This window comes from Phascolarctos cinereus, unplaced genomic scaffold, assembly GCF_003287225.1.
Source record: "Phascolarctos cinereus isolate Bilbo 61053 unplaced genomic scaffold, phaCin_HiC Scaffold_1;HRSCAF=81, whole genome shotgun sequence".
NCBI lineage: Eukaryota > Metazoa > Chordata > Mammalia > Diprotodontia > Phascolarctidae > Phascolarctos > Phascolarctos cinereus.
The window spans coordinates 282,472,825-282,495,566 of record NW_027555514.1 but is presented as its reverse complement, the minus strand read 5'-3'; the positions used below and the strand labels follow the sequence as shown (position 1 = coordinate 282,495,566).

General features: G+C 50.5%; 1 protein-coding gene across 1 annotated transcript; it reads left to right on the top strand.

Annotated features, from left to right (window-relative positions):
• Positions 1-7,617: 7,617 nt before the first annotated feature.
• Positions 7,618-20,991, top strand: DNAL4 (dynein axonemal light chain 4). The gene is made up of 4 exons (XM_020982631.2): positions 7,618-7,714; positions 18,183-18,389; positions 18,794-18,877; positions 19,888-20,991. Exons 2-4 carry the CDS (start codon positions 18,324-18,326, stop codon positions 20,050-20,052), a joined length of 315 nt encoding a protein of 104 aa, XP_020838290.1. The 5' UTR covers positions 7,618-7,714; positions 18,183-18,323; the 3' UTR covers positions 20,053-20,991.
• Positions 20,992-22,742: the final 1,751 nt, after the last annotated feature.

Here is a 22,742-nt window from a genome sequence, read left to right as displayed (position 1 = left end):
TGTTCCTCCCTTCTGCAGGCATTAAGCATGCACCTGAATCAAAAGCAGTTAAAAAGGGTAGTTCTTAACCACAGTAACCTAGTTTTTAAAGTACTATCTAAATCAGGAATTACAGACAACTTCACAGAGAATCTTGGCACAAATGCTTGCCATCACCAAGAAGAAGCAGGGGGCGGGGAGCTAAACCAAATCATTGCCTTGCTCAGTCTCAGGTCAGAGCTAACTCAGCAGGCTTCAGCTCTTTCAGCCACTCTTTTTTTTTCTAGCCACTCCCTTTCTTGGGGGTTCTGAAAGAATGGAGATGGCTTGACTTTTTGGGTCATCTTTTCAACAATCCAGTTTTAGTGTCCTTTTAGAGCACATATACCCAGTCCACCTCTCCAACTGCCATACTCTGCCCCCCACTTCACTCTCAGCCCTCTGAATGGGTGTCCATCTCTCACAATAATGTCTCTCTAGGTGAGAGGAATCAGCTCTCCCAGCAGCAATGCAGCTAGGTCTCAGAGTCTTTTCCTGCCTGGAGGGAGATTAGTTTTGCCACCTAGCTACATCAGTCTATACAAAATAAATTCAGGATGATTTGAGGAAGGGAGTGTACTAGCAGCCTGGGGGAAGGAGATCCTTCATGTAGAAGGCAGCACTTGAGCTTAAACTTGGGTCTTTAGGAGGTGAAGGTGAGAAGCGAGAACAGTCCAGAAAGGGGACACAGCCCACACTTTTGAAGGCACTTTTGGCTGGGTCCACAGGAACGGGGAAGCTCCTGTTCCACACCCAGACACGTGCTCCTGGAGCACCTGTCCCTGCTAATACAGGGGTTTCCTTTTCTTACACTCATTAGCTCACTAAGTCACTCACCTCTGTGATCCAAAGGCAGTTTTAATTATAATAAGTTAGATTATAAGAACCTCCATGGCATAATGGGTGAGGAACTTGCCGTGGATAGACCTGGGTTCAAGTCTTGCCTCTGAACCATACTGGCTGTGTGACTTTGGACAAATCTCCAAGACTAAGTTGCCCAGAAGGTGCCAAGCTGCACTGGCAGAGGAAATGTCCTCCTCAAGGAGCTCTCTGTCTCAATGAAATCACCAGTCCAGTCCTTCTTCCTAAATTAGATTATGACTCATGTCCACATCCTCTCCAGAAAGAGGTGGAGGGGAACAGAATCAAAAAGGGATTGTGCGGACAGCATGAATCAGGTATGGGACACGCTTCCTCCTACAAACACAAGAAAGACTAAATATTGAAAAACTTAGAAGCACGCATTAGCAGGATAGGATTCAGTAACTTAGCGCATAACTGCAAGCACAGGGATCTTACCATCTTACTTGCAGCTGAACTCTCCTCTGTTTTCCCTATTAGAATGTGAGCCTCCTTGAGGACAGGCAGTGTCTTGCTTCTCTGTTTGTATCCCCAGAACTTAGCACTGTGCTTTGCACATAATAAGGGCATAATAAATTCTTTTTCCTTCCTTCCTTCCTTCCTTCCTTCCTTCCTTCCTTCCTTCCTTCCTTCCTTCCTTCCTTCCTTCCTTCCTTCCTTCACAAGACCACAAAGCAGTTTGTGAGACTGCTGATTAAACAGTTTGCATTTCACCTCCGCTCTGTCCTTTCACTCTTCTGCAAACCAAAAGCTCTTCTGGACTTCCTGCCCAACTGCTGCCATCCCCCTGCAGCCACCACAGTCAACCACCCCCACCTGCTTTTCTCCTGGGACCTTTGGAGCTCACAGTCACCTGTAATCCTTCAGTGCCCACCTTGGAGCTGATGGGCAGTTACCTTCTCAGGAAGGAAGCACAAAACAACAATAAAAAAAAAAGAGCTGGGCAAAGACCTATGGGTAGGCTCACCTCGTTGGGTCCATGATTCCTGGTGCGAGAGGCAGAAGCAGGGTAAAGGGAGACAGCCAGTGCATCCTCACCCCTTTACCCCCTACCTGTGCTTTTGCCAAAGCAAAGAGGTTCCTGCTTACCACAGGGGGGAACTGTAGCCAAGAGGGCTGAGCTGGAGCCCTATTTCTGATGTCAAACCTGCCCCCTCCATCAGTGTTATGGGATGGGGGATGAGAACCACTCAGGCTTTACCGAGTCCTCTTGGCACTGGGACACCATATGGCCAGAAACGACCCGAATATTCCCCAAATGCCCCCAGCATTGAGTCACCATGTCGTTGGAGTCTCCAGAAGTTCCCAGAGGCCTGCTCCCTAGGACAGACCCACTAGTGCAGCCTCTGCTCCACACAGATGATGGACTTCAGCTGGAAGGGCCTTTCGAGAACATTTACTTCCACAATGCTCTGCACAGGTTTTCAAGGCGATTTCCCCCACCAAAAGCCCCTGAGAAGTGAAGTCATTCAGCACGATTGTCCTCAGCTGACAGATGAGCAAACTGAGAGCTGGAGGGATGAAGGGACTTGTCCGGGGTCACACAGCTAATAAACAGCCGCGGCAGGACTGAAACCCAAGCCTCCACTGGCTGTTCTTGTGGCTCGGCACTGCAGAGCACAAAGGCGCCACTAGAGGGCTTGGGGTTCCCCTTGGGATGGGGAAAAGGAAAGAGGCAGGCACCTCCTGCCCCAAATGCGGAGGCAGCATCCCCACTGGAGGGACCTACTGCTTCCCCATCTGACCTATGCTCAGGGGCTCCCATTCACAGCGGCGAGCCTTAAACTTTACCGTCAAATCTCAAGAGGAAAGAACGCTGGCTCTAAATTCCATTGGGAGGAAGTAGATTCAAATCCTGCCTTTGGTACTTGCTATCTTTGTGACCCTGGGCAAGTCACTTAATCTCCTTAGGTCTCAGTTTCCTCATCTGTAAAATGAGGGAATTAGCTAGATGGCTTTTCTCTTCCTTCCTGCTCTAAATCCAGGCTCCCGTGACCCTGTGGCTTCAGAAGCCATTGATCAGTAGATCACCACTCACTTAGGCCCACTCCTACCTAAATGGGAGCTCTTTAACCGGCGGTCATGCATACGCCAGTCCTTTCTATTTCTGTGCGACTCGAACGGTTGGGAAGCTTCTCATTAAACCTTCAAGAAATCTGCTCTCTTGTGATTTCCACCCATCTCATTCTCATTCTCATTCTGCCCTCTGGGGCCAGGAAGAATAAGACTAAGCCCTCTTCCAACCTGCAGGCTTTCAGGTATTTGAAGGAACCTATCAAGTTCTCATGTGGTATGGTCCCTGGTCCCTCCCATCAGACTAATCACCGGCCTTTGCCGATTTCCCTTCTCAAAGTTAACTCCCAGAACTGACTGTAACCCTCCCCAAAGGTCGAACCAAGAAGGAGGTGACACTATTAAACCTCTGAAATTTCTTTATGTCAGTGCCTTCCGTTTTACACGCCTTTCATTTCAGAATACATCCCTCACCTACCTGAAGAGTCATCCTTGTGACAAATTTAAAAAAAATTTTTTTTTGCTAAGCAATGGGATTAAGTGACTTGCCCAGAGTCACACAGCTAGTGAGGTCAAGTTTGAACTCAGGTCCTCCTGTCTCCAAGGCCGGTGCTCTATCCACTGCAACACCTAGCTGCTCTCTTGTAACAAATTTTAAATGCAGTTCAGGAAATCCAAGCAGCACATGCTTTGTCTGACTGCCTCCCTTCTCATAAATAGGAGGTTTCTGTTAAAGCACCCTAAGATCATCCCAAGAAAGAAGGAAAGTCACGACCTCTGATCTGTTTTGACTCTAAACTCAACTCTTTTATTCCTGGATTCCAAGCCCTCCGACTTCCTCCTTTCTCTAACCCATTCTCCTTTTTATTACTCTCTACTAGTCCCATCCTCTATCAGTTAGTGCTAGCAATCTTAATGGGCTCTACCAAGAAGAAAGGAGTCATCTCTACCTTAGGGAGAATTAGTCTGAATGCCCCAGGAGTGTTAGCTTCGGAAAAGGAGTCCTTTGCATAAATACCAACAACAAAGAAACTCTAATAAGGGAAATGGCAGGCTCCAGAGCCCCTGGATGGAGGGGTAGTTTTTGTTGAAAAGGAATAGATTAGATAAGAGGGATTGTCAGGGTATCTAAAAGATACACTTCTTGGAGGAAATCCACCAAAGGAAAGCAGAGAAGCATCACAGTGATCACTGGGGTGAAGACCAAGTGAGGGAGAGACTGGACGTGTCATAGACTACACAGCCGGAAGGGATAATTGGATCTTGAGTTCTGGCAACAGACCCCAAGCTGGCACGGAGGCAGCGGAGGGTTGTAACGGGGGACTTTATCTGGGTATCTGCTGGAGTTCTCTCCACATGTGCTAAAGCAGAGGAGCTAAGGACTTTCTCAACTTGCTTTAGCAATGATTCCATCCTTCAGAAGGTGAAAGATTTGATGATGTGATCTGCTATTCTAGACTTGATTTTGACCCAGTACAAGGCATCGATTGCTAAAGCAGAAACGAGGAAAACCGTGGGTGGAAGAGACTACCTGTAGAAAGTGTTAAAGTTAGACGGGCTTACGTTTCCACAGGTAGAACAATGCAGAGATTTAAATAACAGCAGCTCCAGGAAGTAGTCCACTGTAGGTGGGCTCGCAGTAAGTGGATGGTTCCATAAAGACCCCAAAATCAAGATAAGGGTCAGGCCAGCTCAGACCAGTTAGGGTCAACCTGAGGACATCTGAAAAATGTTAGTGCGCCTGCTTAATGAGCTTCATTACTATTATCTGACACGCCCCGCATAAAATTAGAGCCTCATTAACGAGTCATGGGACGTATGGCCAAGGGAGGGGGAACATACTTGAGCATATCAAGGGGAAACATGTAAGGAAAGGTGTAACCTGGGAAGGGATGGACCAATCCCGGCCTGGGAGGTTTCACGCCGAATTCAACTGCATAAAAGCACACTTGCCCTTGCACTCAGGGCCCACCCCTCCTGAAGAGGGGTGGAGCCCGCTTCTGGCCAGAAATGTCTAAAGTCCTCTGGACTTTCTCTGTAATACTTTTTCTTGATACTAAATTTTTGGTGTCAAGCCTATTTCTAACAAAAGCAAGTTCCCTGAGGGCAGGAACAATTTCATTTTTGTCTTTGTATTTCCAGTGCCTGGCACATAGTAGATGCTCAATAAATGCTTTTTTATTCATTGATTGGAGCTTAATGAAGTGAGGAGTGCAGACTGAACATAATCCATGCATAACATAGACTTTGGAAGAACAGGTTTCAAAAATTCAGGGGAAAGATAGATATAGTATCTCATGGCCTGAGAACTTGCAGAGTGAGTTGGCTCAAGTAGGAGGGCATGTTCCAAAGAAGACAATTCTGAGGACACAAACATAGCAACGTGGGACAGTGGAGAGAAACCTAGCTCTAGAGTTAGAGAACACGAGTTTAAATTCCACTTCTGATTGGTATAACCTGGAGAACCCAACTTCCTTGGGCCTCAGTTTCCTTACCTGTAACTATGAAGGGGTTGGAGTAGATGACCCCTGAGGTCTCTCCCAGTCTGTCTACGATCCTCTGATCTCTGACAAGTGGTCATCCATGACAGATCTTCAGTGATGGGGAAACCCAGAAAGTCCTCCTAAGATAACTAACGCACTCAAAGTCCTTTGCAATGCTTCAGGTTTTCAGAAGCATCCGCTGTCATCAATAGCACTGGGAGCAGTGTCCTCAATATTATAGTGAGTGGGGCCAGTGGTCCCCAGTAGAGGCTGAAGCACAAAGATTAGAGCTTAGGACTTCTGATCCCCAAACCAATACCAGGCCCAATTATCCATGCTTTCCCATTGGACCAGTGATAATCGATCATCTGGGCCCAGCAAGTTATAGTTTACAAAGCATTTTCACAGTATCTAGGCACAGGGATGGGGAACCTATGGCCTTGAGGCCATATGTGGCCTTCTAGGTCCTTGGATGCAACCTTTTAACTGAGTCCAAGTTTTACAGAACAAATCCTTTCATTAAGGGGATTTGTTCTCTGAAGTTTGGATTCAGTCAAAGGGCCGAACTTGAGCACCTAGAAGGCCCTATGTGGCCTCAAGGCCATAGGTTCCCCACCTCTGGTCTAGGGGGTCAAACTACAGCCCATATGAGTTCTGATCTTACCTGTGTAACTTCACTGTCTAGGCAATCTTAATTAAGGGTAGAACTGTTTGTATCAATAACATAAATTAGTACATATACACATACATGTATACATGCACGTATACGTTTACACACGTGTGTATTGTGACGCTATTGCTTATTTGTTACATTACTGAATTGGGTAAGGGACTTTACTGTATGTATGTACCTGGTTACCGATGATGGGGTTCTCCCCCATTAGAATGGGAGCTCCTTGAAGGCAGGTACTGGTTTAGCTTTTCTTTGTGTCCCCAATCCTAAGCACAAGTCCGGATACAGAGTTAATGCTTAATAAGTTCTTTGTCTGTCGATCTGTCTATCTTTACAAGGCCTCCACCCTAGAACTCGTTCAGTCATGCCACTTGTGTCCAACTCTCCGTGACCCCATTTGGAGTTTTCTTGGCAAAGATACTGGAATGTTTGACATTTCCTTCTCCAGCCCATTTTAGAGATGAGGAACTGAGGCAAACAGGGTGAAGTGACTTGCCCAAGGTCACATGGCTAGTAAGTGTCTGAGGCCACATTTGAACTCAGGAAGAGGAGTCTTCCTGACTCCAGGCCCATTGATCTATCCAGTGTGGTAACTCCGGTCCCCCCCCCCAGAATCCTAGAACTATGCATATGTTAAACACTACCTGAAAACCATGTAAATGAAAATGAGCCCCTACATGCGTGTGTAACTTGAAAAAACAACCACTCTACCATCATCAGCCACCCAAGATGTCCTCCATCACCAGTGTGAAGCCCTAGAAGAGACCACATTGCCTCCTCGCCAACTAAAATGCCAAGAAATCCAAAGAAGAGCTTGAGAAAAAGGAGGAGGCGGGACTAGCACCCCAGCAGCAGGGCCTCCAGAAGGGGGGGATGAGAAGAACCAGCCCGCGGGGTGCTTTGAGGAGGGTGATTGCCCGAGTGCTGCTTCCGTTCCTCCACGTCACGCTGTTGGCCAAGCCTGCCTATGGGTTGTCCTCAATGAGGTCCCATTCTAGCCATCCATGGAAGAAAAACCAACTGGATAAAGACACGTGTTGTCCACGCGCGGTGTTGGGTCGGCTGGGAAGCCCATTCATGATGCAATGAAGCCGGGCAGAGCGGGAAGGGCTTTGGAGAACATTTGGTCTTTGCACAGATGGGTAAACAGGGCGCCCACAGAGGCTACGGGACTTGCAAAGAACTTCTGAGATAACACATGGGAAAGCCAGGATTTGGAACCAAGCCCTTTAAAAGTCCAAGTTCAGGGACCTTTCCAGGGCTGAGAGTTAACTACACCGCGTCTAGGTCTTTGCCCCATCAGGCTGCACTCTCCCTGAGGGCAGGGTAGGGGCCGCGCCTGCGCACTGAATGCGCTGAACAAAGGGCCGCTGAACTTAGTGGAACCAAGTTGGGAGATTTGCCGCCCCGTTGCTCAGGCGCGCCCAGGGCAGCTCTAAGAGAAGCCCCGCCCCTTTCCCGTCTTCCGAGCGTCGCCCTTCTAAGTCAAGGCCCCAGCCTTCTGATTGACAGTCCTTGGTACCAATCATCCGTCCGGTCTTCCGCCGAAGCTTCTCTTCGGGGCGGGACTTCCTGTGCCGGTTGCTAAGACAATCTTGTTTCCCTCCTTGACAACGCCAGGGAGGCGGCGGCTGCGGCGGCGCTGGGGCCCCGGCGGCGGGAGCAGGTGAGGGCGGCCCCGGGGGGCTGGGGGAGGGCGCCCCGCGGCCGTGTCCGTCCCCGAGGCCGAGGCCGGCCCCTGCCCCGGGCCTGCACGGCGCCGGTCTCGGAGCTCTCGGAGCCCCCGGAGCCGCGCGGCCTCGGCTCGCAGGCCCCGTCTGCCTGCCCGGCGCCCGCTGACCCTTAGCCCCGGCCACCCCCTCCGCACCCGCGGCCGCCGGGTTGGCCCGCCCTTCGGCGAGCCTCAGTTTCCCCGTCTGTAAAACGAGGGGTCCGCCCCTGCTAGCCCCAGATCCGTGACCTGAATTCCGACCCCGTCTGGGCCACTTACCCCCGCGGAAGCCCCTTCACCACTCTGTGCCTCAGTTTCCTCGTCTGTAAAATGAGGAAGTTAGATTAGAAGTCCTCTAAGATTCCTTCCATCCCCGCATCTCTGACCTGTATTCATACCCTGGATGGGCGTCTCACTTGTGTGACCCTGGGGAAGCCCCTTTACCGTTCTGTGCCTCAGTTTCCTCGTCTGTAAAATGAGAGGGTTGGTTTGGCTGGCTTTTTAGATCTGTTCCAGCTCCAGATCTATGACCCTAAGACTATCTATCCAAGCTCTTACTTAAGCTCCTTCTCCAAAAATGCCCCCTTTCTGGTTTTTTCCTAATTCATTTCATCCAACAAATTCTTCTGCCCAGGTCAGCACTTCATTTCCCCTCCGCATCATCTGGTATCCCTTCCTGCTTTACTCCAGGAGACCCTTCTTTTGTCTGGGTCAAACCCTTCTTCTGCGCCTTTGACCTCTTTCCTCTCTTGTTTTCATCAACAACTTGGCCTTTCCATCATCCCCTTCTTTCTCTCCTTAATTTTCCTTCTCTTTTCCAGTAGCTTCTTCCCTCTGGCTGCAGACTTGTCCTCTCCTAACAGCCTTTAAAAATACTGGACCCTCCCTTGATCCTCCTCTCCCCTCCAACTCTTATACCTTTAAAGCCTTTTTCTTTCCTTTCATGGCCTTGCAAGCTTGGCTTCCACTCCCTGGGCACCATTATTTCCGCTTTCCCTCACATTGCTTCTACATTCTCCAGTTTGCTTCCACCTCCCTCCAACCCCAAATTGCTTTTACTTTCCTGTCTCTGTTTTCTAATATCCCATTCATTTCTCAACCCCTTGCAATCTGGCTGGCTTCCTTCTAGTCTGCTTGTCTGAAACTGCCCCTCCAATGATCTTTGTGATGCTAAATCCAATGGCATTTTGCCATTCCTCATCTTGACTTCTTTGCAGCATTTGACTCTGTTAACCACCTCTTTCTAAATACTCTTTCCTCCGTGGGTTTCTGTGCTAGTGCTCCGGTTATTTGTGGTACACCTAGGGCCCTGTCTTGGTCCCTCCTCTCTCTCTCTCTCTCTCTCTCTCTCTCTCTCTCTCTCTCTCTCTCTCTCTCTCTCTCTCTCTCTCTCTCTCTCGATAATCTCACCAGTCTCCATTGGTTCGGCCATCATCTCTATGCAGATGACTCTCTAATTGACATACCCAGCCTTCAGTTCTCTCCTCAGTACTAGGCCTGAAACTCTACCTGTCATGCAACACGTCCAAAGTGGAGCAGGTTCTTTTCCCCCTGTTCCTACTGGATATGCCTCCAGTCTTCCAGTAGCCCACCTCCGAAGCCTTGAGGACATCCCTTCACTCTGATTGCCCTCCATTTCCAATCAGTTGTCAATATAACCAGCTCTACTTCCGCCGCCTCTCTGGCCCCTGTCCCTTTCTCTTGCCCTTGTTCAGTTCCCCTCTCTCCTAGGCTTTTGCCAAAGCCTCCAAGTCGGTCTCTTTGTATACAGTCTCTGCCCCCTCCAGTCTATCCTCCTGACAGCTGCCAAATTGACACTCCTTATGCACCGGCCTCATTTCCTTCTCAAGAAGATTTCTTGTTACTTGGAGAATAAAATGCAAACTCCTCTGTTTGGCATTTAAAGCCTTGTGCAGTCTGACTCCAGCCTCTCTTCCAGCAGATTACACATCACTCCCCCTCACAGACTGTTTCAGCCAAACTGGCCTACTTAACTGTTTTCCTATACACAACATTCCACTCTCCCCCCCTCCCCCCCCTTTCCCTGACTGTACGGCCTGCCCCTTTAGCAGAAATGTTTTCCAACGCCTTAGAATCCCTCATAACTTTTGAGGCTCAGCTCAGGGGACACCTGCTTCAACAGGCAGGTAAAATAGCAGAGAGAAAATGCTGGACTTGAAGTCAGCAAGATCTGGGTTCAAAATCCTGCCCCAGGGACTTACTAGCTTTGTGACTCTGAACAAGTTTATTAACCTCTCTGTGCCTCAGTTTCCTCATATGTAAAATGAGGAGGTTGAACTCAATGGCCTATAAGAACCCTTCTACCTCTAAATCTGTGATCCTAATTCATCAAGTTCTCAGTACCTCCTAATTACATTGTATTTATTTTTCATATACTTCTATCTGTATACATGTTGTATGCCCCTGGTAAACATAAGGAGGGGAGATGGCCATTCCTTCCATGGGGAATGTCATAAATACTTATTATACACTAAGGCCAGAAAAGCAAGGTGAGAAAAGAATAGTAATCAATTCCATTTAGTTGGACAAAATAGTGTGAGGAAAGTCATGATGTGAGATGAGGCCAGGAAATACCATAGGACTGGAAGGGATCTCAGAAGTCATCTGGTCCAATCCATATCTGAAGAGGAAACTCTTCCTCCCATGATGTCCTTTTTATGTCGTTGCTGTCATCTGAAAACTCATCCTATCTTGGCTGCATTGTCAAAATAACCCCCTAACTGTTCTCTCTGCCTGTAATCCATCCTACACACCCTTGCGTAATCTTCCCCAAACACAGCTCTGATTATGTTATTTCTCTACCCCGAAGCCTTTGAGGGGTCCCCATTGCCTATTAAAAAAATCCCAAAGCATCTGTCTGACTTTCCACCGTGGTCTCCCGCTATTCCAGTACGCACACATCTGAGGGTTGGGCCAAATGGAACTCTTCTTACTCCGCTAATGGGTCCTGTGCTTTTCTGTTTTGCTCATATGACGTCTCCATCTAGAATGTTTTCCCCTCCGCACTTTTCCTATTAAAATCCTTCCCATTTTACAAGGCCCAGCTGAAATGCCACTTCTATGAAGTGGTCTCCTCCTCTGAATTCTCACTGCACTTTTTGCTCATACTTTTCCTATGGGACTTGATTCTTAATCAAGTTCACTTTATCACTTTCTATCTTGTATTGTAGTTATTTGTGACTTTTGTATATAAATAACTCTAAGAGGCAGAGATTGTGGGAAAACTGTGCCTTCTGCAACGAGTCACAGTGGAAAGTTTCGAACCAGGCTTCTCTCCATTCCAGCTGTGCCAAAAGCTTGGGCAGTTCCCTCCAACTTTTTGACCCTCAGTTTCCTCATCTGTAAAGGAGGGCTTGGACCAGATGATTTCTAAGGTCCCTTGACTCTCCAGGAGTCATGTGGCCTTAGCAGCACAGGGCTCTCCACATATCTGGTGCCCAGTAGACAAAAGGAAGTTGAAGAGAGGCCAGTGGGGATGGAGGGCAATGCAACAGCAGCCAGAGACAGCACAGGGCAGGGTGAGACGGGGAGCCAGGGAGAAGTGGCCCCATCTGGCTAGGGGAGGAGAGCGGTTAAGATGAGGGTGGAAGCTTCCTCACCTCTCAGAATTTTGGATGTGGAAGAGATTGCAAATGCCTTGCAGCCCAGCCTGCACTTCAGTAGGAAGACTGGTCTGCCTCAATGGAAAGAACACTGTGTGTAGAGTCCACAAAGCCAAGTTCAAATGGTCCATCACCTCCCTGCATCTGTAACATGGGATTGGTCTAGCCCAGAGGTGTCAGGGACTTGGTCCATCAGCCACTTGTGGGCCACAACACTCCAGGGCAGGAGGGGGGAACCTACAGCCTTGAGGCCACATGTGGCCTTCTAGGTCCTCAGGTGCGGCCTTTTGGCTGAGTCCAAGTTTGACAGAACAAATCCTTTTGTGAAGGGGATTTCTTCTGTGGAGTTTGGATTCAATCGAAGGGCCACACTTAAGGCCCCTACAGGGCCACATGTGGCCTTGAGGCCAAAGGTTCTCCACCTGCTCCAGGTGACCTGAGCCAGATTAAAATGTAATTGGGAAATGTTTAACAAAATTAAAATTCAGTAAAACATAGATTACATTCCATTTTAAAACTGGATCCCCAGTAAGATCCCTCTAAAACTTGATGGTCTTTTGATCTCTGGCAGGTGGTGATTTGTGTTTGGCTTGTAGACTTTCAAGTGGATGGGGAACCTCATAGCTGCTGAGGCAGCCCCTCCGTACCTACTGGTCACCTGTGCCAAATGAGGGGAATGGACTATGGACTCCTCAGCCGCCCCCAACCCCCACCCTACCACAGGGGGCATAGAACAGCCAATCATTCATTTAACAAGTGTTTATGTCCTTCAAGAAGGGGATGTAGAGATGGTAGTCATGGCAGCAGATGGCCTTGTTAACACTGTATAGAAACACCCCCCCCAACCCCTGTACTAGAGAACAGGCAGTTGGAGGTCTCATTTCCCCTTACCTGGGACTCTTGAAGTTCTGAAGAATCCTTGGTATGTTTGCCTTAATGCCCTGTGTTTCTTTGCTTTCTCTACCGATGTTTAGCCAACAGGTAGACGGGGGCGGAGAGGAGAGGGGATGGCCAGAGGTGGAATTGTGGGTATATGTGTAATAACATGTGGTTTAAGGGAGATGGGCAGAAATGGATATGGACCTGGGCTAGCCTTGTCTGTAGCTTATTCTATAACTGGATCATCAGTTCCTGGAGGTGCAGGGGTGCTGTGTGTGCATCTACACTTCTTCGTAACCCCCTTCTTGGGGAGAGTGTTCTGCACACAGTTGAATAAATGGTTGGATGTAGGGAAACGGGACTTGCAGCCTTCTGTCCTGCCCCACCAGTGTGTTCCTGAGAGCTTCCAAGTGTCTAAGTGTCCTCCTAGTTAAGAATGGTCAATGGGGTTGAGTCTGTGGGCTGGCTCTCCCTGGGGCGAATGGAGGGGTTTGGGGAGGGGATCTTCGGAAATAGGAGCATTTCATTTCTGGCTGCCATGTGAACATGACTGTGAGTAAGAAGGGAGACAGAGCTGGGCAGCCCAAAGCCCTGGGGGCTGCTCCCTCTTCTGTCCCAGGCTGGCTGCTGGAATACCTGATACCTGTCCAGTGCTCACCACAGCCAAGCCTCTGATCTCTCTTCTATTCAGTGAAGGTATTGGACTAGATGATTTGTGTGCCCTGCTACTCACAGGTGCCTAATAAATGCCCATTGTGTCTGTATGCTTGTAATAAATGTTTGTGTGTTCAGTGAGGTCCCTTCTAGCCCCTCTAGCCATTCTGGTTTGTAATGGTCGTCCCAGTGTTCCTCTGAGACAAAACTCTAATCAGTGGCTTCAGCTTCGCCACGAATCACAAGAGCTGGGTCTCATTTTGAAATGTCTGGGACGTGTACACAGAGAAAGAGGGAGAGAGTCCAATCTCCTGGGCTCCTGTTGCCTAGGAGAAGCCTTTGTATCAGGCGCTGACTGTCAAGGTTGTTGGAAAGTGCTCCTGGCTAGAATCTGTCAGTGAGAACAGTCAAAAGCAGAGAGGGTGAGGACCATCAGTGGCTTGGTATTCAAGGACAGTAATGGATTTAGTCGAAGTTGGCTCTCCGAGGCAGCCTGAAGTAATCAGCATTAGGGCTGCAGTGGCATTCTAAATTATTGAAATGCTTTCTTTTAAGCCTGACCTGATTCCTTTCTGGCCCCCTCAGCTCCTGTTTATTGTCATGGAAGATGAACAAGGTTGTTAAGAACTCATTCCGCACGAGGACCCGAAGGGCTCTCAAGAATTAGTTTTCTCGCCTTGGTGTCATGTGGGATGCCTAAGTTTATTTTTATTGGAAATGTTTTTAAAGTAAATTAAATCTGGTATCATTCTTTCAGTAGGAATGAAAGAAAATCATGAATGATAGCCATCTTATTATCATAGCATAATCCTCTTGTGTGGTGCTTTACAGTATAGAAAGTACTATCTTCATACCACTAATGTGAGCGAGGCATAAGCATAACATTCCCATTTTACAGGTGAAGAAACCCAGTTTCAGAGAAGTTATGAATTGCCCAAGGTCAGTGAGTCAGCCATCATCATAACTGACATTTTGACGACACTTTAATAAGTTTTATAAAATGCTTTCTTCACACACTTTCACAGAGTGCTTTCTTTCACTCACATTCTGTGAGTGAGATGGAGAAAGTGGTACTGAAGCCATTTCATGGATAAAGAAACTGGAGTTCAGAAACTGAAAACAGCCGAGTCTGGGTTGAGCCACTTTACAGCCACACGACCTTGGGCAAGTCCCTTAATGTTTCTGACCTCTGGTTTCCTTGTCTTTAAGAAGGAGATAATAATGGCGCCTTGTACTTCCTAGGGTGGTGAGATCAACATTTGGCTTGCTAGACAAAGGTGAGTTATTAGAACGAGAAGCAGGAAGCTGCCATCGTTGAAATGCCTCTTTATGACATTCCCTCTGGGTGCCTGGTGTCCTGACGTCTGGATGGCCCTGAGCCTTTTAAGAATGTCATCAGGCTTCCAACCCTGACCTCAGTCTTGGATTGAACCTTAATGAATGAAGGGAAGGCAGAAGTGAAGAGCAAGGAGAGAGGTGTGGTTTAGCACGGAGGAGGAGAAAGGCTTTGGTGAGATGAGAATCCTGAGCCAAAGTCAAGCAAGGTTTTACTTGGGAAATTGCCAGCCTTGTGCATAGCAAGCAACGAATGACCGTCCCCAGTCTTCATCCGGAACACTCAGCCCTGAACATCAGTGGAGAAAGAGCCAACTGTGCATGGCCTGTGCTCGGAGATTCCCAGGGTGAGTGAGGCTAGAGGAGAGGAGCAGCCTTCCCTGTGCCAGGCTCCCAACCACAGCCTGGGTCACTCACCTGTTGCCAAGGGAGGAGAGCCAGCCATTGGAGATGGACCTTGATTGGCCTTTCTGTATCGGTGGGGAAGAGCATGGGAGGTCAGCTGGCATCAATGAGGAGAAGCGACTATTTAACGAATGCCCTGCCCGGAGTATATTAGCCTAATAACTCTCCCTTCTGAAGCTCCTTGGTTGACCCTTTGTCTTGTGTGGCCAGAGTGAATTACTTGACCACTGGGAAGATCACTGTGGGCCGCCACCCAACTGTATCCCTCCTGCTGCGAAGGCTGGGCCACTTCAGCCACTTTTCATAGGACGGGAGCAAGGGAGGAGAGGGGAAGGAGGGGGAGAGACAGAGAAAGAAGAAGAAGAGAGAAACAGATAGGGAGAGAGAATTAAAGCACCGGGGATGCAAATTCAGACAAGACTGATGACAGTTCCTGTCCTCAAGAGGCTTCTATTCTGATGGGGGAAGAGAGCACAGAGATGAGTCCCCCAAGGGACTGAAGTGAGAATGGTTGAGGCCTCTCGGAGCGGGGGAGTCAGTCACCAGCCAGAAGTCAGAGGTTCTCTGGCAAAGGCCTGCTGTGTGTAGGACTGTGGTAAGTCTTACTTGGTGGGGACAGAAGGTTTACATTGACCCTCAGTCTAGTCAGCATAGACAAATATCCTTCCCTAGATACCTCGCCTGACGCCTCACTGGGGGAAGGGGAGATGATGCTGGATCTTGAATGTTGTGCTCACAGAGTACAAATGCTAACACCAACTGGACGGGCTTCAAGGACCATCTGCTGAGTTGCATAGAGATTACACACAGCATGGATGGAGGGAATGCCCAAAGTGGAAGAATCAGCAGCCCCCTGGATCCCCAAATCGGAAGGGAACCCTAAAGACCACCATGCTCAACTTCATCGTTTTATAGCTGAAGAAATGGAAGCACAGGGAGATCAATTGACCTAGCCAGGGCCACACAGCTGCTAAGTGTCTGAGGCTGGATTTGAACCCAAGTCTTCCTGACTTCACCATATAATACAGCACATAAGAGCATCCATAGCAATATGATATGCTGTGGAAGGTCTAAGAGGAAAGACTGATATTGATGGAGGATGAAGGAAGGCATCATTCAGCAGTTAAAGAGGAGAAGGGAGGATGGTGGAGTCGGAGGGACCAGTGTGAGCAAAACCTCCCACGTAGGAAAGTGTGGCTGGCACCTAGGCAGGCAAAGTGGACCAGTTTGCCTGGAGCATAGAGAGTGAGCACACAGCCCTATGGGACCAGAGAGGCGGGGAACACCAGCGTTCCGAGGGCTTGGAGCCTGGAGCCTTACTCGGAAAGCCACTGGAACAGAGTGATGTGACAAGATCCATGCAGATGGAAGGGTCGTCTCAAAGCTGAAGGAAAGTTGGATTGGAGGGGAAAGATTGGAGGCAGAGAGAGCTCTTCGAAGGCTGCTGCCCTGGTCCAGCTGGGTGGAAATACGGGCGAGTTGGATTTGGGAATCGAGCAGAGAATGCCCGAAACATGGTGCACAAAGAATTGACGGGTGGGGCAGCGAGGTGGCACAGTGGATAGAGCACTGGCCCTGGAGTCAGGAGGACCTGAGTTCATATCCAGCCTCAGACACACAACACTCACTAGCTGTGTGACCCTGGGCAAGTCACTTAACCCCATTGCCTAGCCCCCCCCCCAAAAAAAAAGAAAAAAAAGAATTGACAGGCCTCAGGCCTCAGTAGCTGAGTGTGTGGGAAAGGTGAGAGAAAAGGAGAACACTGAGGATTCATGTGTGAGGGAGACAGCAAAGAGCTGTACCTCAAGCAGAAACGATGACACCATGAGGAGGAATGATGATGTTTTGGACGTGTTGAGTCCAAGGAACTGTTTGGACGGATCATTAGACGGAAATTTAAGTCTAGTGCTCAGAAGGGCTGGAGGAAGCACTTGAGAGGTCATTTGCATGGTGGTGGCCAAAGGAAAGCATATAGAGGACAGAGAAGAGGACCTAGGAACGGTCTGGGAAGAAGAGAAGGAGCCAGCCAAGGAAGTAGAGAAGATGCTCTTGGAGAAGTAGAAGAATCTAAGGGTCAGACACAGAATAGGTGCTAAGGACATGTTTATTTAGTGTATGAGGCCTTTGGAGGAGAGGAGAGGACGTTTAGTAGCAGGAGGTGGCCAACCGTGCAATTCTGCAGAGATCTGGGGAAATGAATCCTAAAAAGGGCCACCATTGAATCTGATGATGGGGAAATCACTGGTAACCTTTGAGAGAGGCAGGAGCTTCAGTGGAGCACTGGACGTGAACACCAGGTGGTGAAACACTGGAGAGAGGAAGAGGTGAGGAAGTAGAGGCACCCACTATAGAAAATATTTTCCAGGAATTTAGCCCTGAAGGTGAGGACAGAGATGAGAAGGATGGCTGTCAGGTGGGACATAAAGACCTGAAACATAAGGCTCTTTGTCACCATAAAATACCATGTATGTGTCAGTTTATCAGGGATTATTATTGTAAAAAGCCCAAGAGCAACAGCAGTGAATTTAAGGAAGAGTATCTGCCAAATCATTGAGACATTTCTGATGAAGAAGATAGAGATGACGCCAGCGTCTCCTCAAAGGAACATTTCGATAACTGACTGCGGCTGCTCCTGCTCTTCATAACTGGAATCATGGAGAGTTTAAGAGCTGAAGGAGACCTCCGAAGGCGCGTGGTCGAGCTTTCTCTGACAAGTGATAAGAATAAGCCCTGAATAAGGGAAGGGACTGTCCCAAGGCCCCCCGGTTGCATCAGTGACAGGGCTGGGACTAGAACTTGGGTCTCTGGCTGGCGGGTAACTGTCCACGTATGTAGTGTTTTTAAATTGTCAGAATGTTTTCATGTGCGCTATTCCATTTCACTCCTATCTTGAAGTATGCGGGGCAGGTATTATTATCCCCACCTGACTAACAAAGAAACAGAGGGTAAAGTTGGACACACACAGTGGGGCCAGGCCGAGCGGCCCCGTTCCCGTGCTCCCAGTGCAACTAGACCAGAGAGTGAGGAGCCCTGGGAGGGAGCTCTGCAGAGTTGGCCCACGAGCCAGTTGGACTCATGTGTTCCCATCGCTCAGAAGGGGGAGGGCCTACTCAGCTGCTGCTCTTCGTTGCTCACGGGCTCTGCAAGCACGAATTACCAGCAAGCCTCCGAGAGAAGTCGCGGTGCCCCTCACATTGTAGGCTGTCGGCCCATGCTCGCTTGTTCCTTGATGAATTGTCTAATGCATCACCTAGACTGTGCTTAGAGTATTGTTGGCATGTAGTCAGGATCTGTCTCCCTCGCACGAGCGTGGGCTCGGAGCAGCGAATCAGTATGTTCTTCCTCGGGTCTCAGCATCGCCTGTTGACTCATCCTCCAATCTGCAGACAAGTTGGCCATTTGGGAAGGGACAGTGGAGGCGTTGAAACGGGGGCAGGGAGATCAGATAGTTTCTGTGACCTTTCCAATTTGTGATTTGTGGTTTTAAAATCAACTTTCTTTGTTCTGGTTTTTCCTGTTTTCGGCAGTTTCTCCCGGGGGGAGCATTTTCTCCTGCCTCTGAGGCAGCTGGGCCTGCCTCCCTAGCCTTCCTGGCTCGCCCTAATTGCTGCCTTTAGCACCTCCCCAGGAGCCCTCATCTTTCCCCAGCTGCTCACAGTGGAAGGATCATGGGAGAAGAAGGGAAGAAGGATGACGCAGATTATAAGAGGCTACAAACCTTTCCTCTGGTCAGAGTAAGTTCTGGTAGGGAAGGAGAAAGGATACTCAGCAGGGGAGGGACCTTTGGGAACTCCCTTACTCTCCAGGGATCCTCATCTGCACTGAGTGTCTTTCTCCAGTTCTGATGCATGGTTCAGATGTGCTCTGGGGCTCCAAGCCTTGGCCTGGTCAGAGCAAGAAGGGCCCTAGCTTGGGTTGGGTCTTGGCTTTGCCACCTGTCACCCCGGGCAAGCCCGTCTGTTCCTCAGCTTCCCCATCCTGGCAGCTGCCCCTGTGTGCAGCCTTCAGGGCCTGTCCCTGGCTGTGCTCGGAGAGGCTGACAAGCCAGCCTTCTCGAGCTCAGTAACACATCTAGCTGGCCAGGCCTTGCCGCATCTTGCGCTGAGCCTTGTCTGTCTGTCCTTCCCTCCTCCCCCAGCACTCAGACATGCCAGAGGAGATGAGAGTGGAGACCATGGAGTTGTGTGTCACGGCCTGTGAGAAGTACTCCAACAACAATGAGGTACCTGTCACTTCAGGGCCCGGAGCGTGCTAGGCCCAGCTCAGGAACAGCCGGGGAGGGAATGATGTGGGGAGGGGGACGGGTTCTTTCTGAGATGACTTGAAGCACCGTCTCTTCTAAGGGGAGTTCAAGTAATCTCAGCAATGCCTTTACCAAGGCCAGTGCCAGCCAGGGATGGTGACTGCGGCTCCCCCGTCCCTGGCCTGGCCCTGACGGACCGGCATCCCTTCATTGTCATGAGGGAAGCTAGAGAGTGTTTGGGGAATAAGACCACAAGCCCGTTGGGGTGGGGGGTGGGTGCTTTGAAGGGAAAGGTCCCAGGGAGGACCAGCTCATTAACCTTATCCATGTGCAGGCAGAGTCAGTGTCACTCTGACTTTTCCTGCTGAAGCCCCCCGGGACCGTGGGACTGGGAGACGTCAGTCCCGGGACCAGGGCTGTCCCTGCCTCCTTCCAAGAGCTCCCCAGCAGTGTCATGGTAGCAGGGGCTTCCATTCTAGAGTGGTACTCTGCAGCCCCCCATGACACAGGCAGGGTCACTTCCATGTACTGGCCCCCTTGGCCCGATGAGGAAATTGAAGCTGAGAAAGGCAAAGGGGCTTGCTCCTAAGGCCCAGAGGATGGATTCCAGCCCAGGACGCCTGACTCTGGAGTTGTGGCAGTCCACCAAGAGCCCACCCATGGGTGGTGGGCCTTGGGGGCGAGCACACTGGACTTGGAGTCAGACCAGCTGAGAGTGGAGCCCCATCTTCTCCACTAGCTGGTCACAAAGTGTTCCACTTTTCTGAGACTCACTTTCCTCATCTGTGAAAATGGGGTGGACGTGCTTGTCCTAGCAACCTCGCGGGATGTTTTCAAGGAAGGGTACTCGGTAAGCTGTGAGCCAGGCTGTAAATGGGAGCCCTCCTGATTATCTGGGGTTCTGGGGTGACCGCTTTGGCCCCCCTGAAGAAGCAGAGAACTGTTGGCCCCTGCCCTTCCCATGACACACTGGGCCTTGTCCTTTGTAGAGCGCTGCCAAGATGATCAAAGAAACCATGGACAAGAAGTTTGGCTCCTCCTGGCACGTGGTGATCGGTGAAGGCTTCGGCTTTGAGATCACCCATGAGGTGAAGAATCTGCTCTACCTGTACTTCGGGGGCACCCTGGCCGTGTGCGTCTGGAAGTGCTCCTGACACAGGCCCCGCCCCCCACGTCCCACCCCGCCCCTGTGCTGTGGCCTCAGGCAGGCCCTGCCTTTGGAAGGGAAACGTGGGGTCTTTTTCTGTGTGTGTGTGTGTGTGTGTGCTCACTTGTGCCCAGGCATCTGTGTGTGTGTGCTTACGTGTGTGTCTGTCCTTGTGTCTGCCGTCTCACTCCAAGAGCTGGGATAGAGGGGCAGCAGGTTCTGGGGCAGTCGGGGAGGGGAGGCTTTCCTCTCGGAAAGCTCCCCCAGATCAGAGCCTGAGCCAGCTGGGAAGGGAGGAGGACCCAAGGCTGTCCTTGGCTCCTCGGAGCTCCCCTTCCCTCAGCCTTTCAAGGGGCCGCCCGGCCTTCTGGGCATCTCGGAAGGAGCTCTCCCTTCCTCTTCTTCACTGGCCAGATTCAAGTGGCTAAAGACCGAAACTTTCCTCTGGGCGGACAAGTGATTACTGCCCTTTCTTGTCTCCCCGAGAAGTGGGGAAATAGCAGGAGCTCCCCACTTGACCTCCTAGTTTACTCACCCACTGCATCTTAAATAGACTGATGGCAGAAGCAGCCGCCCCCTCTGGGGGGCCTTCCCCACCCCTCCTCCTCACCTCCCTCCATGAGGCCAGCCCGCCTTTTGACACCTCCATAGCCGCTGGCAGGGGGGCTGGAAACCCTCCCGAGTCATGGAGGCAGCACCGGGTTCAGGCGTGTCAGCGGCCTGATTTGCCCTCCCCCAAGGGGCCCCCAAGGCTGCTAGCTACTTAGTCATCAGGGACCCTGTATATTTGTACTACTTATTTCTCTGTCTTGGGTTTTCTATGTGATTTTTTGAGTGTGGGTTGGAGAGGGGATTTAGTAGAGAGAAGAACTAACTGTATTTTACACAGCAGTTTTATTTATATGAATGTTTTTGGCTTTTATGATTAAAGTTACCAGAAACAGTCTGGGTGAGGTGTGTGTTGTCGACGTTCCTGGGGGTGATGGGTCCGAGGGCCGCTGAAGGTCCTTCAGGTGGCTGAGGCATCTGTGGAGAGACCAGCATCGTCCCCAACCAGAATGACTTCCCCCGTGCTGGGACAGCTCAGGGGAAGCCCGGATGTGGTGGTCCTGGGCATCCAGGGCAGAAACGGAGGCAAGCTTGCACCTTGTTCTCCCCTGTTCAGCCTATCATCCAGATCCCAAGCCCCACCAGGTTGGCTTTGCCGCTGCCCATTCGTCAGTCCCCGTGTCCTGTCAGCGCTGACTTCTCTATCCCTTCCATTCTATTTCCACAGCTGCCACCGTCCTCCAGGGAGTAGCCACCTAACTGGCCTCCCTGCCTGGATGGTCCCCGTCTTCAGTCCTCCCGTACTCCCAGCTCCCTTCAGTGATGACCCATCACCCACTAGATGACTGTTCGCTCGATGTTGAAGGCCCTCCTCACCAGGCTCCCCCACCATCCCTGAGCGTGCCCTTCCCTTCAAATAAGTCAGTCCACACACCATCCCCTCATTTCCCACCACACAATGTGTGCCTTTGCTCACATTGTCTCCCCCCCCATCTCTCCCAGATGGACCCCTCAGGACCCCACCCAGACCCCACTTGCTCCATGAAGTTCCTGGTGGTCGGCTCAGACATCCTCCCTCCCTGCTGTGAACTCGGCCCTAGGTGCTTTCCAGGAGTGCTCCGTTTGTATTCCACAAGTCTCTGTTCCATGCTCCCTTACTGAGCTGGACCTTCCCTGAGGCCGGGGCTTTGTTTCACCGCTCTCTGCCTTGCCCTGAACTTCCAGCATGGGGCATTACACACATTACTTGGTATGCTTGGTATAGTTTGTTAGATTGGGTCAGATTAAAGTGGGGATAGAGGCTGTGGGCTCAAATTCCATCTCTGATGCCACCTGTGTAAACTCAGGGATGGTGGCTTCTCTTCCTGGGCCTCAGTTTCCCCATCTGTAAAGTGAGGGGATTGGACTAGACATTCTAACGTCCCTTCCAGCCCTAGGATGATGACCCCATGATTGCAAAAGTCCCTTCTGGGTGGGAACCTAGCAGCCCTGGTCCTTCTCCTGGGCCCCTGCTGTGTCGTGTTCAGCCTACCCCCTCAGATTAGAGGGGAGCGCTCCAGGGCCCATCCCTGTGGGGCCAGTCAGAGCCCATCAGCTGGGAGGCTGACAGGCCAAGATCAGACCCACCAAGAACACCTGATCAGACAAAGATCGGATGGCTTCTGAAATGGTGGGGCGGGGGGGAGGAGGGGGAGCCCGCCGGGATTTATTTAATAAGCAGAGGCCCAGAGCCAGGCCTGCAGAAAAATGAAAAGAAAATCCTGCTTCCCCTGCGCCCCAAAAGAGCTTGCATGTAACAATGGCTTCCATTGCTGGGGCTTTCTAGGGTGTGCAAAGCACTTGATCTACGTTGTCTCGCAACAGCCCTGTGAAGTAGATGCCACCGAGCCTGATACATCAAGTGACTTGTCCAGGGTCACACAGCCAGGAAGCATCTGAGGTAGAATCTGCCAGGTCTTCCAGACTCAAAGCCCAGCTCTGACCACTGCACCACCCAGTGCAGTCGGGCAGATAGCACCTCCTCCCCTTCCCAGTGGTCAGTGCCCAGCGAGGTCCAGCTGGCCTCTAGAGTCAGGTGGGGGAGCAGCTGGTGATGTTCACCCAGGGAACGTACTGGCTTCAAGCGTACTCAACGTCTCTTTATCTGAC